Source organism: Plasmodium coatneyi, chromosome 14, assembly GCF_001680005.1.
Source record: "Plasmodium coatneyi strain Hackeri chromosome 14, complete sequence".
NCBI classification, from domain to species: Eukaryota; Apicomplexa; class Aconoidasida; order Haemosporida; family Plasmodiidae; genus Plasmodium; species Plasmodium coatneyi.
Genome location: NC_033569.1, coordinates 275,150 through 295,165, shown reverse-complemented (window position 1 = coordinate 295,165; position 20,016 = coordinate 275,150). Strand labels below are relative to the sequence as shown.

Genomic DNA, 20,016 nt, shown 5'->3' with positions numbered 1-20,016 from the left:
CCCTGTGGACTGGCGCATAAGTTACGCGTGTATGTACATGCTAAAAATATCCCCGTATTCACGCCTTCACGTGCGCATGTCTAAAATGGCAAATGCATTTTGTGTTCATGTGTGGAGGCAGACCTAAGGAAATGTTTATATGTGTAAATTCGTGTACACTTTTTTTTTTTTTTTTTTTTTTTTTTTCAATTTGAAGTGTTCATGTAGAATGGGACTCGTCAACGCTATGTCCTTTTAATTTTTGTGAACGTCCATTTGTATAAAGGAGTGTGGGAAGTAGGACAGATGAGAGAACTTCGAACGAGTGGCTATTCGTGCATGTGTGCATGTATGTATATGCATATATCCAAACGTAAGTATGAGGATATATACACGCATATGTACGTATACGCTACGCATGGCATACGCGAGGACACCTGCGGTCATGCAACTTTTTTGAGGACAGCTGGAAGAATAAAGCGGGTGTTAATTGACTGTCCGTGCTGCCAATTGGGGCCCTTTTCATTTGCAGAGGGGCGCAAGCAGATGTATATGCGTATGCACAGACACACGTGCTCGCCGCTGCAATTTTGGAGGGAGCGCCTCGCAAATGGGTGGCCCAGTTTGCGAATCATCATTTTCTCCACATACGTGAGTGGAATGCGAAGGTGATGCGAACGCAATGCGAACGTAGTGACGTGTATGTGTATGTATATTTATGTGTATATTTGCATGTATTTTTTTTTTTTTTTTTTTTTTTTTAACATGTCTGAACTGAATGGCCACCACTCGCGCATCGCAAAAGACAGAACTGGCCGTTTTTTTTTCATCCCCTTAATGTTTGTTTTTGTTTAAGTCCGCCTTTTTTTAAAATCGTCCTTTTTTCCATTTTCCGTTCACCACACCCATGCGTGTGTTTAATTTATTTGCCTTTTTTTTTTTTTTTTTTTTACGTCACCCATAATTTGTTGCCTTTTCTTTTTAAGCGAGTAAATGTCCCGTTGTACTGACTCGCCAAGAAGAAAATCGCGCACACAGAGTACTGAAGTTGCAACTGCTATGTGTGGAAGTTTGGCTGTGTAGTGACCGCTCCCCCGGGGAACCAGTGCCAACATCCGAATCAGCTAGCGAAGCAAAATGCTTAAACTGAGGAGCATCTGCACGACCCTGATCGGGGGGAAGGTGTACAACATAAACGGGAAGACGATCAGGGAGGAAAAGTTGCTGTCTGAGGGGGCCTACTCATTCGTATATCTCGCCAAAGATTTAAACACAAACAAATCTTATACAATAAAGAAGACAATATGCCAAGACAAGGAGAAGCTACAAATGGCAGAGAAGGAAATTCACATTCTGAAAAGTTTACCTCCACATAAAAACATCGTCCAATATTTCGGATCGACAATCATAAGTGAGAACGGCAACAAAGTAGTGCTCATGTTGATGGAGTTTTGCGAGAGAGGAAATTTGCTAAATATATTTGAAAAAAATAAAGACAAAATAAAGGAAAATCATATAGTGAAAATTTTGAAAGATATAGTGAAGGGGTTAAATTTTTTACACACGCAGGAGGTACCCATCATACATAGGGACATAAAATTGGAGAATGTCCTCTGTGATAAAAATGGAGTGTATAAAATTTGTGACTTCTGTTCACATAGTGTGTCCAACTCGTTTTACCCAAATGATTTGACGAAAAATTCACTAAACGTCTTGAAGGAGGAGATCGAAAGGGATACGACGTTTATATATAGACCTCCCGAATTAATTGACTTGTATGCCAATAGAGAGATTTCCTCCAAAGTGGACCTTTGGATGGTTGGTTGTATTTTGTATTTGCTTCTTTTTAAAGTGCATCCTTTTCAAAATGAGCAGAACAGCCTACTCTCCATAATAAATGGAAGCTTCACCATTCCCTACCATTCTAAGTACTCAAAAAAGATCATGTCTATTTTGCTAATGACGTTGAATAAGAACCCACAGAAGAGACTAGATTCTACAACCCTTTTGTTCATTTTGGAAAATTACGCAGACTTGAAACTTTGGTTTATGCACATCCCCAGTGAGGTTAAAAAAATGGTTAACCAAATTTCCGAAAAAATTAATGAACTGAATTTGAACAACAAACAGAATGAGATGATCGAAATAAGCAACGACCGTATTTTGGATGTGAAGATCTCCTCCTATAAATACGAAACGAAGGTGCCTAAAACTGCCCCCAGACCCTTCTTCAAGTTCTTCACCCCGAGCGTGCTGGCCAATGATCCCTTCAGGAAAAAGGCGTCTCAACCGAGTGGTCCTTCCAAGGTGGATGATACCACCAGTCAACAGAATGGTACAACCACCCAACAGAATGATAACACCACCCAACAGAATGATAACACCACCCAACAGAATGATAACACCACCCAACAGAATGATAACACCACCCAACAGAGTAACACAACTCAACCGAGTAACGCGACCCAACAGGATGATAACACCACCCAACCGAGTAGCACCACGAAGGAAGCCCAACTGATCAGCATCGGAAGTTCAGACAGCGTGGACAACCTTGGGGGCGCCACTCAGAAGGAATTGAGTGCGGATTTTCTGAACCTGAACGGGGACACCGTCCAATCGGAGGAGCAACAACGCGTGATCCAAGACACCAGTTGGGAGAAAAACAGCATCCTGAAGGACACAACTTTGGATAGCGAGATGAACACGTTTGATTTCGACACCGGGTTTGGAAGCGACAGCGGAGGTGCAGTCACAGATCCAATCGCAAAGAAGCAATCATCCATTCCAATGACCAGTCAGGTGGCCAACTTAAACGGAGGCCCCAAGGCAAACCCCAGTCAGGGCCCAACCGACTTCGACGAATTCTTCGACCCCTGGAGCGCCTCCAAAGGAGACAACTGGCCCGTGGCGCCAGGAGGTGAACCAACTCAGGATGGACACTCAGAAGGAACCAATTACGACCTATTCGAAAAAGATCTAGCCAATTTTAAGCATATCAATTTTTTTAAAGACGCAACGAATAATGAGCCCTTTAAGTATACACCCAGTTTGGACGAAACAAACTTCACAAAGAACAGCACCGACGCGACGAACGATACGCTCCACAGTATAAACAATTACGAAGATTTAGAAAACGTGGAAAATTATTTTCCTTCCTATGACGGAGTCAGTTGGGGGAAGGAAGTGGATGTTTCTTTCAGCACGAACATAGACGTCTTCAATGGGGCCCCGTATGACCCATCCGGCAAGTTCATAGCGTCGGATAAAAATGACAAATTTTCAGAGCTCCTGGAGGAGTTCCAAAAGTGTTCCATTTGAGTGTGCATTTTTGTGTGTGTATTTTTGTGTGTGCTTCTGTGCGTTCTTTTTTGTGTGCATTTTTGTGTGATGATTTTGTAAAAAGGGGGGTTTCGTAATTCCTCCTTCCCATCCTGCGTGGTGCGTATTATTTCCCCCACCTTTTTTTTTTTACACCTTCGATGAGAGGATGGAGTAGAGCAATCGAATCCCGTCCCCGTGATAGTGTGTCCTTATGCATGGGACAACTCGGTAGGGAATCCCTTGCTTAGTGAAGGCTCTCCCCAAGTAGTCATTTTTGCCTTTCTCCCGCGTCAGCACAACATCGTACCGTGTTCCGTATCTATCCCCTAATTCGTTATACAACTTTATTAACATGCTCAGAAAGGATTCCATTTTTGAGTCTTCCGGATAATGGACGTATTTGAAATTTAATTTTTTTGCGAGAATGTATGAATTTCTTCCCATGCAGAGCGTGGCGGCAAAATCGTTTCCAAAGTTTTGGAAAAAGGAAGCCACCGTGCTGTTGCTCATTAGGCATATAATGGACTTTTTCCCAATCGCAATTTGGTTTCTACTGTATGTAACTTTTTTGGTATCGTAGCAGTTGATTCTTGTGATGGTTAAAGGGTCCAGTTTTTTTTCTTCTTTCCTGCCCAACGGGGTAAACTCATTTTTTTTTTTATTGCTAAAATTGGACTTGCTAATGGATGAGGCAACCCAGATAATGTTCTCTGTGTTGAGGGTCCCCTCCCTTTTGTGCTTCTCCAAATTGGCAATTAATTCGTTGCGCAGGGTTACCGAATTGGCCTTGCTGGGGGTGAAGACGACGTTCAAACTTTTAACGGTTTTGTTCAGTTGGTGGAACTCCTGCTGATTTATTTTGAACTTTGGGAATTCTTTCACTAAACTTTGGAACTTATCGTAGAGGTCCCCTCTTGTGTCATCATTGTTGAGGACAGCGTTGCAGGATTTGCCGATGGATACGATGGGGAAGTTCAGGACTTCACTTACTGCATCGTTATCGACGTGACGATTCCTCCCCAACGGGGACTCCTCTTCCGCTTGTCCTTTTATCAAATTGTAGATGAGCAGTATGGTGACAAATCTATAAATTTTGGCGCCCTCGGGAGAGGTAATCAGAATGGATACTTTTGCTTTTCCCCCCTGGCGTGGTTCCCTTGTTTTATTTGCGCTTGCCCCTTGCACACATTTTAAATTAAGAGAAAAAGGGGAGTTTTTTTTTCTGACCTGTTCATAATTTTTTAATTTGTTCAGGCAAAGGGGTTTGCCCGGGGAGTCACTGACGGGACTCCAGAGTTGGTAGCATGATGAGGGGCGCAGAAGTTGCAGGAGGTGAAAAAAGAAAAACACATGGAAGAGGCCAAAAAGGAGTACAACACGAGTTAGGAAAAGCGCAGACAGGTAAAGCATGTTCGAAGGGTGTACACATGTGTGTAGACAGGTGGGATGCGCCAAAATTGTATGACCAGGTCAGGCAAAATGGTGAAAAAAAAAAAAAAAAAAAAAAAAAAAAATAGCCATTTAGCTATGCGACAATGTAGCTAGCAGCCATTTGGTTATGTATCCACACTGCCAAGGGGATGAGAGGGGGTGCACCGCTTTTAAACCAAGTGGAGCAACGCAGGGAGGTGGTATTTTTGTGGACACCCCTCACGTGTAGACGCGAATGTGCATCATTAGCGCTGTATAAATGTAGCGCCTACTGCGGATGGGAGAAAAATACAAACTGTGGGGTTATCCCTTGTGCAGTCCGTATCAGGAAAGTCCAACTTAAAAGCGAAGGGAAAAAAAATCCTGAAGGCCGCGTAGCACAGGGTAGGGAGAGCAGGAATAATTTTTTAAAAGCGTTCTATTCGCATATAATGAATTATCTGAGGTAGAGTTATATGAAAAATTTTTGTTTCTCCAAATTTGTGACACATATGGTTGGTAGGTAATTGTGTTGTCATGTTGGGCCCATTGGGGCAAGACTTGCGGGTTGGTATTATTCCCCACGTGCGGTCCGTACAGCCTGTACATGCCGCACTCTGCGCGGTCGTTCTGTTGCCTCTCCAGGGACAACTGCAGAGTTAGTTCCGTTTTTTTCCTTTTGTTTAAAATAAATTTTTTAATTTTCTGCACATAATCATCGTTCTGTTGAATGAACAATTTAAAATATTTCTCGATTTGAGAGAAAATCATTTTCAAGCGAAACGTATGTCCCGGAAGCCAGGTGACTTTGTTAAACTCCTGAATGTTTTTCAAGTCCTGTGGCGTTATGGACAAGATCGTTTCGAAGGAGTCATAGCCGTAGTTAAAAAAATGGTTGATTATTTCCGAGTTTATTTTTAGCTGTCTGAAAAATTCAATTAAAATTAATTTTTCCGCCAGTAGCACTTTGCATTGAAACCACAAGTGTGCAAATAGCCCGATGTACGACGGGAAGTTTTTGCACAAAATGTTCATCAGACTTATGTAGATATTGCTCTTGTTATTTTTTTCCATTGCGTTGGACAAAATTTTGAAAAAAAAATTTAATTCTCTTTTGCTGGCACGTAGTGGAGGCAAGTACATTTTGGCCTCGAACAATTCGTTGTACTTTTCGCGCTCATCCCGGGGGGGTACTACCTCTTCTTGTTGGGAGTCTTCCAAATGGTCTGTTTTTTTTCCCCCGTCCTCATTGTTTTTTTGGATATCCCTATTTGTGCTGTTTACCAAGTATGGCACACTTCCTCTTCTGTCTTTCCCCCCCTGCGCAATTTTCAAAGACGGTCTAATCACTATATTGCGGTGTGGGTCTTTCTGGGGGCTCCCAATCTGCGTCATTTTTTCGTTCATCTGTCTTTGTAAACAATATAGCTGATTCATCTTCCCTTTTTGTCTTCGTTTTATTTTTACGTGGAGTAGTTTAAAGGGTTTCCAGAAATGTGTATCGGTCTGTTGCGCGGCGTGAATTTAGCCAACAGGTGGGTGGCACAAATGTTAAATTCTGCGAGTGGCAATTTTCGGCTTCACAATTTGCCGCGGACAGTGGCACCCGAACGTTCTCATTTGTTGGAGGGAAGGAAATTCTGCGACTAGTTGGGGGGACGTGCACGCAACGGAGGCAAACACACATGTACCTGTCTATGTGCACACCGTCCTTTTGGCCCGTTCACGCGACCCTGTAGAATTTATCGAACAGACGGAATTCTCCCACCGCAGTTACGCGCAGTGGCAGATTGTTCTGTCCCATTTTGCAATTCAGTCGGCGAATTTTTTAACATTTCACTTGGGGGAAAAAAAAAAAAAAAATTACCAACCCTGTTGGGGGATATACACACACTCGAACATGTTTCTGCAGGGTGGGATGTTATACCACTAGCGGGAGATGGTCCACATAAAAAAGACACCTTCGCGCGTTTCCGCGGGAACAGCAGGAGTGTAAATTATTTTCGCGCAGTTGGGCTGAGTCTTCCCCTTCTCACCAACTGTGAATTTTTCAAAAAACAAATTTTGGTCATCCTTTTCGACAAAAGTTTCGATTTAATCGTTTTTTTTTTTTTCCATTTTTTGGTGAGTTTCTGTGTGCAGAGGATGATGTGGCGTACGCTGCTGTGCGGCGCGAGGGTTGGTAACATGTGGAAAGGAAAGCAAAACGGTATCGAACTATCAACCCAAAGGCATCTTCATTCGCCCAGCCCCTGGAGGGGGATAGACAAATTACCGCCCGTACCGTCCATACCTTTCTTTCTTTTTTTTTTTTTTTTTCCCTGCGTGAGATTCTCCACGAGCATGCGTTTTTATCCCAACCTGTTAGCTAACGTTGGTGTCTTCCCTGGCGGTATGCTTAAGCGTATTTTTCAATCCTTTCTATACATAGCAGCCCTGCTAAGGAGGGGTTACTAATGTTTCGGGAGTTAGACTTTTAACCTACTTGTCGTGTGTGTATGGGAGGGCCAATAAACAGCTACGTCGCTTGTCTACCCGTTTGTCCGTGTGTAACCATTGAAGGGGGGAAAAAAAAATATATGAACAGGCGGGTTTGACGGCGTTACCCCCTTGGATGTATTTTTTCCTTTTTCAGATTCTAATTAATTTGACGCAATCCCATGGGTAAGGCAGCAAAAATGCCAAGGATGAAATTGTTTTTGAAGGGGACTCACTTTGAACACTTTTTTTATGTGTAATTACAGGAGGCGGTCGTGCATCGCACGTAGGGAGGAGGAACTTCGCAACGATTTTAATCAGTCCCATGCCTTGTCAAATCATTAAATTATCTCTCTCTGCAGTCATCACATTTAAGAACATCGCTTCTACTTCTTCGCCATGTATTTTATGTAAAGAATGATCTGTCCACTGAGACCATGTGCGACGTCTAAATGCACACGTTATTTCCTCTTTTTTCAGTGAATGAAGAGGTCACCTTTTTATGACTCGAACGTAGAAGTTGTTAAAATATAACTTACGTAGGGGGGGAGACTTTTCTTTCCTTTCCTTTTTTTGCCTGTCTTTCCTTCCGCCTGGTTTACGTCTATATCACTTAATCTCCCTTTTTAACTTCCTCCAAATTGTGCATTCTCTCTTCTGGGGGGAAGCATCTTGGGCGTGTAAGCAGGCACCCCTGAGCGACATCAGGAAAGGTGCACCAAATTAAATCACCTCACCTGGAAGGTTGTGGTAGAGGTCGTCGTTGACGTCACTGCAAGTGTTATTTGCTGAGGACGCTCCCCGTTAATGTGCACATTGTCTTTGTGGTACCGCATGAATCAGTGCCTTTTTTAAAGAGCACCCCATGAAATATCAATTGGTACTTTCTTTTCTTGTTTTGTTGGTTCGCTATGTGGAGGGGGACCTTCCCATACACGCTCTGATGGTAAGGCGATCAAGGGGGGGACCACACGTCACGTGGTGGTTATGAGGTTTTTTTCCTTTTTATTTTATGTGGAAATTTCTACCGTGTGGGTAGACTGTACAGTTTCAGAACGACCTTGCAATGTTCTGAGATGCTCCTTCCCGCTTCGCAAATTTTTTACCTTCCTCACTACAGGGGGACGTCGCAGGCATTTGGGAAATCAGCCAGACGGAGGAACTGAGCGACAAACCAGAACATTGCGGGGGAGGGATTCCCAACAGAAATTTCCAAAATTTGGATCCGCGTATGTTTCCATCAAAGGGCAAGCACAAGCGGATGAGTGAATTTGTTTGCTACCAATAATCTTATGTGGAGGCTTCCTTGGACTGTCCTACACTAACATAGACGTAATGGCGTGACGATGCTCTGTTGCCTTCTCCCCTTCAACACAGAGCTAAAAAACTATGAGACCTTTTTGGAAAATAACTACGGAGGGATGCAGACCACGTCGATGAAGCTAACCACAGAAAAAATTAAACTGTCGGACAAAGGAAATCCAAGGAATAACTGGACCTACTTGGCAGTGCGGGATGGGAAGACTAATGAGATCGTCGGGCACTGGTAGGGGGATGCACGGTCCGGGCAGTTCCACCCATTTGGTGTGCACAGGACATCCATAAAGTTAGCGCTTACCCATCCGTTAACTTCAACAGCCCATTTGGAAACCATTCTGAAGACCACTTCATTTATTGCCCCCTTTTCCTCACGCAGGACTATGGTCTATGACGAAGGGTTCGAAGTCAGGGTCCCTGGGAGGCGGTACTTCGGTAGGTTGGAGGAATCTGCGGGAACTCTTAGCATGCCATCTCTGTGTCTTGTCCTTGATTTTCTCCCACGCGTCAGTTCGTTGTAGATGAACAGATGCACACCCTCACCACTTCGCAACTTTTACCCCTCTGTAGCTTTATTCAAATATGAACGGACCAACTCCAAAAGGTGTCCTGAGCCGATAGAAAGTAAGACACACCCATGGGGTTTTATACATCGCCCTTCCGTGAGGAATTCCCAAGTTAGGAGCATCTTTCATGTGTCCTCCATCCCCCCTCTTACAGACAAGGATTCTACAGATAGCAACTGTTATATAACGGATCCTACAAGAACGCTCATTGGATGGGTTCTACACGAACGGGTTCACGAGAATGATAAAGGGAAGAAAGTATTTCAGTGGGGATGCTTCTATGGAAGGAAGCAGGAGGATGTAGGTGTCTCCTCCTTTGTCATTCACGGTGCGAATGGAAGTCCGGGTGGTACAGAGGAACGGTAACGAGGGAGAGCAGCAGAAAGGCAGGCATAGTATTACAACTTCTTAGCTGTGATGCTTCGAAGCATCAAAATGTCTGTACTTGTTAAAGTTGCAATCCTGAATGTGTTCCCCCCTTTGCCATATGGTGGGAATTCGATCGGTTCTTCCACGTGCATGTAATGTTTTTCCGCTCCTCTTCTCCCCCCGTGTGTGTAGCTAGCCAAAATGCAATTTTGACTTTTTCCACAAAATAAACTTCATTTTTGCTTCCTTTTTTTTTGTTTACCAAATTAGAGGAGGGAACACATTACCGCCAGAGAACCAACTCAGTTTTGCTGCCATTAAGCAGAGGTCGAATTATACGAAGATAAGGCTGTCCACGGGGAATCCATACGGTGCGCCCAAAACAAGTTTGAGTAAGTCTTCTTTCTAATTATCCTTTGCTTTAGCGTGTCGACCAGTTTGTGCACCCCTTAATACATTAACGTTTCTACCCTCTTTGACTTTTTTCCCCACAAGTGAGCATTTACCAACGCGCGAGGGAACGAATTTACGGATGCCGCAAGGAAGACAGCGAAGGTGTGAAGATCCGATTGACCCTACCGAAGGCATTCACCTGGGGGGATCCATTCAGTGATGACAATTTTGAGGACGACGTGGAGGACCAAATGAACTGCGGAAGTTGTTACTCCATTGCAACTTTGTACAGTCTTCATAGAAGATTTGAAATTTGGCTTTTTAAAAAATACAGAAAAAAAGTTGCCGTTCCAAAATTGTCTTATCAATCTATTTTAAGTTGTTCCCCATACAACCAGGGGTGTGAAGGAGGGTTTCCTTTTCTCGTTGGGAAGCAACTTTACGAGTTTGGAACACCAACGGAAGATTCTTTTCGTTACGGAAACAGTGACTCCATCGAGTGTGAAATGAGTATGGGTTCTTATAACAACGTCACCTCTGCAAAATACAAGGAAGAGGATCTCTTCTTCGCAGGAGAGTACAATTATGTTAGTGGCTGTTATGAATGCTCCAACGAGTTTGACATGATGAAAGAGATTTTTTCAAATGGACCCATCGTAGTTGCAATAAATGCCACTGCACAGTTACTTAGCTTGTACAAATTGGGGAAAGAAAATAGTATTTACGATAGGGCTACACATGAGAACAAAGTTTGCGATGTGCCAAATGAGGGTTTCAACGGATGGCAACAGACCAACCACGCTGTGACGATTGTTGGATGGGGGGAGGAAGAACAACAAGAGGGAGGCAACCCCGTTAAGTATTGGTTGGTGAGAAATACTTGGGGCAAGACGTGGGGATACAAAGGATACATAAAATTCCAACGCGGCGTGAACCTAGCCGGAATTGAGACGCAGGCGGTTTTCCTCGACCCGGACTTATCACGCGGCGGGGCGGTAAAAATGGCTAGTCAAAATGGCGCATAAAAATGGCCATAAAAGTGGCTAGTCAAAATGACCGTAAAAGTGACAGTTGACGTGACGAAGAAAGTGACGTTACTATAATGCCGACCAGCACGTACACCCCACATGCTCAGACAGATAACGTGTAATGCGACAAACTTTGATGGCTCACAAAGGGTGCGTTAAAAAGGAGGGAAAAATCGGAGAAACTTTCCCTTTTCTTTTGGGGGCACAGAAGAGTGGTCAATGAGATACGGCCTGGAAAAATATCTCCCATCCAAAGGACAGCTTAAGTGCCTTCCATACTGTTGGGTGCTCCAATAAATATACGATCCGAACATTTGAATTTTTTTTTTTTTTTTTTTTTTTTTTTCTCTCCCATTTGAGGACCTCTGTCGAGGTTTCCTTCCCCCCTGGTGTGTGTCAAAGCCTACGCCTTAAAGTGTATCCCTAAAGCGTGTTGTATAGCTATACCGCGAAGCAACTCCCATGTTGCTCCTGCCTTTTGCTCGAATGCCAAAATGGGTGACGATCCTATTTGATGCCCCAACCATAATCACCCTAGCAGCACTCTCCTTCTACGGAAGCGTAACTTATTTGTTTTGGGATACCACGCCGTCCTCCAAGTGGTTAAGCGATACGGATAATTCTTGGCCGCGGCGCGGTCCCACTCAAATGTTGATAGGATAATTCGTTCTCCCGCAAATCACACTTACGAATGGAGAAAAAAATTTGCAAAAAAAAAAAAAAAGGGATACAAAATAGTGAATGCTAAATGAGTAGAATTAAAATTTTGCTTTCTTTTTTTTTTCTTCTTTAAAAAAGTGCGCTTAAAATTGGGGCAAAAAAAAAAAAATAAATAATGTCATCATAGAGGTGGCGCCCATATTTTTGCTGTTGCATTTTTTTTTTTTTTTTTTTTTTTTTTTCCGATCGCCCAACGGGTAACTTCAAATCCGTGCAGAGAACGATGAGCCATTCCTTTTTAAGTGGCAAATAGAAAGTTCTCCAGGACGTGGAAAATTTTGTTAATCCTTTTTCACGTCATTTGGATTTTTTTCCGTTAAGATATGCAGGAAGATTAGTTGCCAGAAAGGGGACCAAATCCACTGACAGGGATGCATACGTAGTAGTAAATAATTACGCTTAAGCTTATGCGTAGAGGATTGTTACAGCCGAGAGAGAAGCTTTTGCAAAAAGGGAAATGCATAGGAGAAATGCATCGAAAGAAACGCATTCATCGAAGCGCGTCCCAAATGATTCACCATTTTACCGTTCGCCTACAAAGTACGGCATTAATTGGGAGAAACCGCGTTTTCCCCCTGCAGCAGGCAGAGCCTTTCCATTTTAGCTGCTCATTTTGAAGGGCAAAAGTTGGGAGTCCCCATTCCAACAGGAATAACAGAAGCAACAAATAGGGAATAGCCCATCCGGAGACGACCGAGTGGAAGTACGTTTCCTCTTCTTCTACGGCGCCTGTGTCCACGCCCGCATCAATTTGCCGGTTGAAAGAGATCCATATAAGCGCTTTCCGCCCACAATACAGTAGGCATACCCCCCTTTTGCATCCCTATAAAGGGCCCCATAACGCAGAAGAGAAAAAAAATGTCTAGCTACAAAAATGTAATTCCGAAGAGGAGCTACCAGGAAAGGGGGCAAGCCAAAGAGAGGCTACACCTCGGGGAGTTGGAAAAAAAAGTGGACTATGGAAAGAGGAGAGAAATATATAAGAAAAAAAAAAAAATAGAAAATGTGCTGAAGGAAAAAATTATGAACAGAAATCCGGATGAGTTCCACACGGGTATGGTTCATTCAAGGATAACAGATGGTACCAACGAATTAGAAAAAGAGGAGAAAGTGCTGAAGACAGACGTGGTGTTAAAACACAAGAGGAAGGATCTGAAGGAGCAAACGAATGCATTATATAGAAAATTAAAAAAAATAAATAAAGCGCTGGAAAATTACTACATAAATGTCCCCCTGAGATATCTGTTTAACAACTCACATGAACTTTACAACGAGAAGGAAGACACTACCACTACCTATGTGCTGAAGGCGGAAAAGAAAAAACTGAAAAGCAGAGCTGTCGTTCTTCAGCGAAGGTACAACTCGTTGCTTAACTTAAAAAAGAATGTCCTGTCCCAAATACGCAAAATAGATAACACGTATGCAAATACGTACAAGGATGTGGATGGGTATTGTGTCCTTAAGGGTGTTGGCGGTGCTCCCAATCGGTTCTTTGCGCCACGCTTGAGATAGGATAACATGTGACCGCCAAAAAGAAGGGGCGGGGAAGCATTTTTTTTTGTGTCGCCCCAAGGTCAATACCCGCACCTACATATTGCGAACGTTTTTTTTTTGGGGAGTTACACGATCATTTTTTGAATACTCCAATTTTTACGCACATTTGTTAGGAGCTTAGTTTAGGCTGCTTATTTGGCATTTTTTCCTTTTAACCCATTTGTGTTTCCTTTTTTTTTTTTTTTTTTGTGTGTGTGTACCTCTCCTGCCCCTTGCGAACCTTCATTTAGGGTAACACTCGCGCTACCTTACCCGCATGGGGAGAAAAAAAAAAAAAAAAAAAAAACGCCACAGATAGGCAGAACATTCGTTACCACTGAGTATGTACAATTTTTGCGAAAATTGCAAACGGGTCCATTTGGTACCCCGCCCAAATGTTTTGCTCATGAGAAGGGCAGAAAAATTCTTCACAGCGTTGCCAAGGATGAGAAATGCTTGAGCATATGGGAAGTCAAATTGTTTCAAATGAAAAAGGTGGTTTTGTTGATGCAGTTTTTGCACACACGAATGTACCCCGCCGTGTTATATAGGGATGGCCCCTCCGTGAAGAATCCCCGAAAGGGAATCCCCACCACGGCGCAATGAAAATAATATACGAGTATAAAAAGGAGCACTACGAATTGGAGATCGACGAGGGGAATGCAGACGAATACGTCATCGACACGGTGGAAAAAAATTCGAAAAAGTGCAGCTGCGATGGTGCCCTTTACGACAGTGAGACGCAGGTCGAGTTTCTGAACTTTTTGCAGTTCCACACTGAAAGGGAAACGAATTTTGCACGTGAGAAACCAGATGGTAGCAAGATGCACATGGGGAAAACTACTCAACTGTGTATCGATGACGAAGGACAAAACAAATCGCTGCTAAAGTATGTCAGCTATTTCGAGAAGGCAGGTTACATTGTCAAAGAGGGAGATATTTATGGAGCACATTTTTTACTTTACCTAGATGGTGAGGAATATACTCACGCGGTTTATGCTGTGTATGGTGTGCGTACAGACCATATCATTAGAGACCTCATTCGCATGTTGCGGGTATCACGTAGCGTGAAAAAAAACGTCATCCTAATACTGCTAACAGGTGGGGAAGCAGCGGATCCGTCAGATAACATCGTTTACGTGAAGGTTTACTCTTACAAATAGAGGTCCCCTCAGGGTAATGGTTGTTGCAAGGGTCGATGAATTAGCAGCTGTCTTTATAAGCGCGTGGCTTTGTATATCCGGCGAGGTAGTGCCTGCTATCCGTATCTTTTTCTGTACTCTGCTTTGTTTTGCTCTGCCATAATTTTTTTCCACAATATGCATCATTAAAGAGTGGGAAGTATAACCGTAACACCCACAGACCTACCGCGACAGCATTCGTAAATGTGCCCGCTGTGGAAGGAACCCCATATCGAAATTGACAAATGTTAACCCAATTAAAAACATGTGCGCAACGCAGGAAAATCCGTTTCTGTTGCAACGTAGGGACCACGAAACGTCCGAAAGGGCGAATACGCAGAGGTATAAATTCGTTCTGCTCAACCAGCCCTTTTTACAACACTTGTGAGGGAGAAACTCACAGAAGGAAGTTAAATTATTGTAAACTCAGTGTCAAGCTTGTAATGGGGCGTAACCAACAATTTGACAGTATGGCTAGCTAAAAAAAAAAAAAAAAAACAGCAGAACGGAACAAAATTGAAACCAATTTGTATGAACAAGTCAGGTGTTTTTTTTTTTTTTTTTTTTTTTTTTTTTTTTTTCTTCCGTTTGCCAGCTATGTTGATTTTGTGCCCCCCTCCAAATTTGCAAATCAAGAAATATGAGACCCTTCTTCGATTCGGACATTGTAGTCAATTTTACCCTTTCCGAAGAAGCAGTAGAAAATGAGAAGAAAATTATTGAAAGCAATCGGCGCGTTCTGCGGGAGTGCCAGAAGGAGAAACTGATAAGTGAGACGAAAAAGAACTGGGATAAGTTTTACCATCATTACAAAACCAATTTTTTTAAAGATAGGAAGTGGATAAGAATCGAGTTCGACCACATCTTCAGGGGAGAGACGTCCATAAATGAAGAGCAGACTGGGGATGCTATAGAAGACGGTGGGGAAGGCGCAACACACGTGGGGAGTAGCAAAGAGAAGAAGCTCGTACTGGAAATCGGATGCGGGGTCGGAAATACGCTAATACCGCTACTAATGCAGTACGATCATTTAAACTGCATCGGGATAGACTTTTCGAAAAATGCAATAAATCTGCTGAATGAGAAGTGGAACCGGGTGGTCAGTTTGAATGAGCAGTTGAAGGGGGCGGCGGGGGAAGAGACAAACAACGTGGCAAGCAACGACGTAGAGGAAACGGAGGACGTCCCAACGAATGCCGCTGAAGTGACTCAGGAGGAGAACAACTCCGAAGAGGAAGACGCCAGTTCCGATATTTTCGAACTGAAGCGTTATAGAAAAATGGGAAATTTAATCAAAACGAGCGTAGTGGACATAACATCCCCCGAAGGAGATTCCACGGAGGTGTGCGACGTAGGGACCGTGGACATCGTTCTGCTCATTTACGTTTTGTCCTCAGTACAACCTGAGAAAATGAAGAATGTTATTTACCATTCGTACAGGTACTTAAAAAGAGGAGGCTACGTTTTGCTACGCGATTACGGACTGTACGATTTAGCACAAGTGAGATTTGCCAACAAGAAGGAAAAAAAAATGTCCGAAAATTTTTACGTTCGCGGGGATAAAACCTTTGTGTACTTTTTCAAAACGGAGGAACTGCGGAACCTTTTTTGCGAAAATGGTTTTTTTGAGGAAGTGCAAAATGGGTACATCACTAGGATCGTTAAGAATAGGAAACGAAATTTGGAGATGAAGCGAATTTGGGTGCAGTCCATTTTTAGGAAGCGCTAGGACGGGGGGTTGTTACATAAAAAGGTGCAGTTAAAATAGGGAGTTCTCTTTGCATTTTTTTTTTTTTTTTTTTTGCGTTGTCCGCTAGTTTGTGCATAGGTCCGTATGCACACTTCCAACACGTCCGTTGTGCACTGCGGGGAAAGGAAGGAACATCCACGTTTAGGGACTTACATGGGATATACCCCATTTTGTACAACGTGGGGGAAAAAATAAGTGACCTTCAAAATGGACCTTCGTTTAAACCGTGAGGGGAATGTCGTCCAACAGATTGGCATGTAGCACTCCCTTTGACGTAGACTGCGCTGCTATCCTATGCTGGCGTAAGGAGGGACACAGAAATGGATAGAAAAAAAAACAACGTAATTCTCCGTTTGTTAATTTGTTTGCAAATATAAACTCATCACGTAAATTAATTTGTCATTTTGTTTTATTTTTTTTGAATCGTAAATTTTGAATTTGTTGTTGAAATGCCTCAAATTTTGACGTTGACCAGTCCTTTTTTTTTTTTTTTTTTCCCATATTTTAAATCCCCCATTTGAAAAAAGGGCATTGGAAAGGAAGCCTCTAGTCGGACCAGCCCCTCGGAGGGGCGCGGCGAAGAGGAATAGGGAAAAGAAAAAAAAAAACAAAAAAAGCGGAAACGAAAAGGAATCACCTGAACAGTGCCGCTTAGGCTAAACAAGTGCGGCGTGCCCCATTTTGCGAATGCGTAAATTCTCCTCTTTCAAAAAATAAACGTAACGGTTTGCAGCCCCTGCGGTTTGTTGCCATCCTTTAAGAGGGCGAAGGTGACCGCGCGGTGTTAACGCGCCGAGGGAGGTTCACTTCATTTTTTCTTAATAACGTAGTGATCGAAAGTTGCTCGTGGATACGGCATTTTGTATTTCTTCTGCTTGAGTTATGTACAGTTCGCCATAACGTGGGAGTTACTTTATAGGGCTGATCGAGCGACCAATTGGAGGAGGCACCTTCTCGCTTAGCCGCCACAGCAGCATTTTATGTAGCCTACCCACATAGTCACTTTTTTTACGGGACATTGCCATATGTAGTTGATCGGCCAGGCTACTCATAACCGAATGGCTGGTTATAAACGGGCTATATAATCCCGAACAGCGCTGCCCGTTCTTCCAGATATGTACTGAAGAAAATTGCGATGCTGGGAGAGCAACGTGGCCATGTAGAGGGACGCAGTCAACACAGCGTGGGACCTAGTGAGGTACGCCTATGGTGACATATAACGTGTATATAGGCAAATCAGTCCAGCCAACACGCGGGTGACCGTTATTATAAACACTTCACGCAACATGGACAGATACGGACACAACGTTAGGGCGGACGTGAAGAAGCAAGGAGCAGAAAGCGCAGAACTGCCCATCCTTTGTGAAACCTGCCTAGGAGAAAACCCATACGTTCGATTAATAAAAGAAGAAAATGGAAAAGAGTGCAAAATCTGCAATAACCCCTTCACCCTGTTTAGGTGGAAACCGGGGCAGAAGTCTCGATACAAACAAACAATTATTTGCAACATGTGTGCAAAAGTGAAAAATGTATGCCAGACATGTTTATTCGATTTACAATATAATTTACCTGTACAAGTCAGGGACAAATTTCTCGAAACGAGTATTGTCTCTATGCCAGAAAATGAAACGAATAGAAACTCTTTTCTCGAACAAGTAGAAAAAAATCTTGATACCAATACGTATAACAAAATTGATCGAGGGAATTTGGATTTGTCAAAATTGAGGAGAAGGGATCCTTATTTTAAGAGAAACATGGCAAGGGTTTGTAGTTTTTGGAGAAAAAATGAATGTAATCGAGGAGCAGAATGTCCTTACCTTCATAAGGAAATACACTTAGACAAATCGCTAAGCAATCAAAATATTAAAAGTAGGTATACTGGAGAAAATGATGTGTTGGCTGAGAAAATACTCACAAGGTATGAAAAGCAAAATGAGGATAACCGATTTATGGCAAACAATATTTGTATCCATGGAATTAGCGAAGCTGTAAGTCAAGTCAATGTAAAAGATTGTTTTAAAAAATTTGGTGAAATTAAATCAATTAAAATGATCCCTAAGGATTCGAAAATGTTCATTTCGTATGCCAATGCACAGTCTGCAAAGAAAGCAGCAGAGACGTATAAAGATGGCCTCGAATTGAATGGATCCAATTTAACTGTTATTCTCCAGGAAGAAGTAATGCCCAGGGGTGCTGGTGCTGGGCCATTTGTGCCCCCCCCACCAGGGGGACTCCCTGCCGGGGCTGCCCCCTATGGGTGGTACAACAACAAATGGCAAAACAACAGAAATGTGAACTTTATGAAGAAAAATAACAAAGCAGATGCTCCGGCACCGCCCGGGATGACGGTGCCTGCTCCGCCCATGTTTTTCCCCTATCAGAATTACAATTTTAATCCCAAAGCGCCTAACTCCGCGCCCTATTTGTCCATGCGCCCGTCCGAGGCGGAGCAGCGCAAGTAGCGACCGCCCGGCATGCCACCGTTGTAAACATTTTCAGCGTTGTCACGTTGTCACGTTACCCTTTTTGGCACATTTCTTTTTTTTGTTAAAATTAGCACACTTTTTTCGCCTCCCCCCCTCGTCTGCACATTTCAAGGGAGGCATTTGTTGGGAGAGCGAGGCCAAGCGTTCCGCTACGCTGCTTTGCTCTGTTTTGCATTGTATCCTCACGACACCCTTCGGTCGAACTTCATTCATCCATCTAGGATTTTGCACATTTGGGATTTTTTAAAATTAAGCGAAATTTTGTGGTAGGCTGGTCGAGCAGCGGAGCCAGTTAGTAAAGTAGCTTTTTTTTTTTTTTTTTTTGCCTGACCAGGTCATACAAAATATATATATATTTTTTTTGTATCACCTGGCCATAAATCATACCGCTTCACCAAGTTTGAAGTGAAAACAACTTTTGCAAACTCGTACGTTAAACTAATGTATAAAGGGAAAAGTACAAATAGAGGAAACAGTGCATATTTCTTTTTACCTCATGCAGGGACTCCCACCGTTGTAATATGTACCACTAATGTGCCAAATTGGAAAAAAAAAAAAAAATTTTTTTTTCCCCTTGTTGCCATTTTGGCTAGCTGTGCACACAGACAAGCATGTAGCATGGTTAACAAAAAAAAAAAAGAAATGTGGGATGCGTGCCGGGTAAGAAAAAGACAGGTACACGAATGGTACAAAAGGGATGAAATATGGAAGAACGAAAAACGTGAGATACATAAACATTTGCTTGAGGCCCATTTCGCTCGTTATGCGCCACAGTGTGCGTTCAAAATGAGAAGGGGGAGATAACAAAACGAAAATGTACCAAGCCCAAGGGGGAGGGGTAAATGCTCGTTTGGAAACTTTTCCCTGCCGGTTTTTCACGTGTAACACTTCTCTCCGAAATTGATGCTCCCCCGTCATAGAAGTCGCATCTGCGTTTTCCTGTTCTCCAAGTATTTAACGTAATTATTTATTATCCCCGTTGACCTCCACAACATTAACCATATGCACAAATTAGAAAGGCCAATCCACCAGTTCCGCTCATGTCTCCATTTGTAAATTTTGTAGTACTCATCTGACAGCCCCGGTATGGCCTCCTTCGGGTTATATATTTTGTTCACGCCATATTTCAATTTATACGATTCGGTCATGAAAAGCATAAAGTTTAGGAGTAAAATTAGGGAGACTATTCTGATAGGGGAGTCCCCAATTTGTTTGCGACAAAATGAATAACTGAACTGTACTAGGAATCTTATTTTCAGCAGGCAGGACAAAAGGAGCGTTATGCCAAGCGGCATCACTATTACGTATATTAGCTTGAGAAGGGTCATTTCGGGCTAAAATGAGGGGTAAGCCAGTAGGGGGGGAAACAAATCCTGCACTAATGGGCTACGTCGGAAGGAGTACAATTAAGGGGTAATGCTCTTCTACTGGGAGGAAAGATCTACTCTTCTCAGAGGTGAGCGCTTCCCTTGTTTAGAAAAA

General features: G+C 43.0%; 8 protein-coding genes across 8 annotated transcripts; 6 read left to right on the top strand and 2 right to left on the bottom strand.

Annotated features, from left to right (window-relative positions):
* Positions 1 to 1,116: 1,116 nt before the first annotated feature.
* On the top strand, positions 1,117 to 3,300 carry PCOAH_00051960 (Cyclin g-associated kinase; the record flags this gene model as incomplete). The annotated part of the gene is made up of 1 exon (XM_020061976.1): positions 1,117 to 3,300. One exon carries the CDS (start codon positions 1,117 to 1,119, stop codon positions 3,298 to 3,300), a length of 2,184 nt encoding a protein of 727 aa, XP_019917819.1.
* A 150-nt stretch (positions 3,301 to 3,450) lies between these two features.
* On the bottom strand, positions 3,451 to 6,150 carry PCOAH_00051950 (Uncharacterized protein; the record flags this gene model as incomplete). The annotated part of the gene is made up of 2 exons (XM_020061975.1): positions 3,451 to 4,582; positions 5,312 to 6,150. 2 exons carry the CDS (start codon positions 6,148 to 6,150, stop codon positions 3,451 to 3,453), a joined length of 1,971 nt encoding a protein of 656 aa, XP_019917883.1.
* A 1,906-nt stretch (positions 6,151 to 8,056) lies between these two features.
* PCOAH_00051940 (Preprocathepsin c) lies at positions 8,057 to 10,861 on the top strand (the record flags this gene model as incomplete). The annotated part of the gene is made up of 8 exons (XM_020061974.1): positions 8,057 to 8,137; positions 8,312 to 8,420; positions 8,569 to 8,737; positions 8,888 to 8,943; positions 9,079 to 9,132; positions 9,229 to 9,436; positions 9,714 to 9,835; positions 9,939 to 10,861. 8 exons carry the CDS (start codon positions 8,057 to 8,059, stop codon positions 10,859 to 10,861), a joined length of 1,722 nt encoding a protein of 573 aa, XP_019917576.1.
* Positions 10,862 to 12,442: 1,581 nt separating this feature from the next.
* Positions 12,443 to 13,096, top strand: PCOAH_00051930 (U3 small nucleolar RNA-associated protein 11; the record flags this gene model as incomplete). The annotated part of the gene is made up of 1 exon (XM_020061973.1): positions 12,443 to 13,096. The coding sequence occupies one exon, from the start codon at positions 12,443 to 12,445 to the stop codon at positions 13,094 to 13,096; it is 654 nt and encodes a 217-aa protein (XP_019917832.1).
* A 623-nt stretch (positions 13,097 to 13,719) lies between these two features.
* PCOAH_00051920 (Uncharacterized protein) lies at positions 13,720 to 14,280 on the top strand (the record flags this gene model as incomplete). The annotated part of the gene is made up of 1 exon (XM_020061972.1): positions 13,720 to 14,280. The coding sequence occupies one exon, from the start codon at positions 13,720 to 13,722 to the stop codon at positions 14,278 to 14,280; it is 561 nt and encodes a 186-aa protein (XP_019917867.1).
* A 658-nt stretch (positions 14,281 to 14,938) lies between these two features.
* PCOAH_00051910 (Methyltranserase) lies at positions 14,939 to 16,027 on the top strand (the record flags this gene model as incomplete). The annotated part of the gene is made up of 1 exon (XM_020061971.1): positions 14,939 to 16,027. One exon carries the CDS (start codon positions 14,939 to 14,941, stop codon positions 16,025 to 16,027), a length of 1,089 nt encoding a protein of 362 aa, XP_019917513.1.
* A 1,307-nt stretch (positions 16,028 to 17,334) lies between these two features.
* PCOAH_00051900 (RNA binding protein) lies at positions 17,335 to 18,510 on the top strand (the record flags this gene model as incomplete). The annotated part of the gene is made up of 1 exon (XM_020061970.1): positions 17,335 to 18,510. The coding sequence occupies one exon, from the start codon at positions 17,335 to 17,337 to the stop codon at positions 18,508 to 18,510; it is 1,176 nt and encodes a 391-aa protein (XP_019917630.1).
* Positions 18,511 to 19,448: 938 nt separating this feature from the next.
* Positions 19,449 to 19,862, bottom strand: PCOAH_00051890 (Uncharacterized protein; the record flags this gene model as incomplete). Its single annotated transcript, XM_020061969.1, has 1 exon — positions 19,449 to 19,862. The coding sequence occupies one exon, from the start codon at positions 19,860 to 19,862 to the stop codon at positions 19,449 to 19,451; it is 414 nt and encodes a 137-aa protein (XP_019917560.1).
* Positions 19,863 to 20,016: the final 154 nt, after the last annotated feature.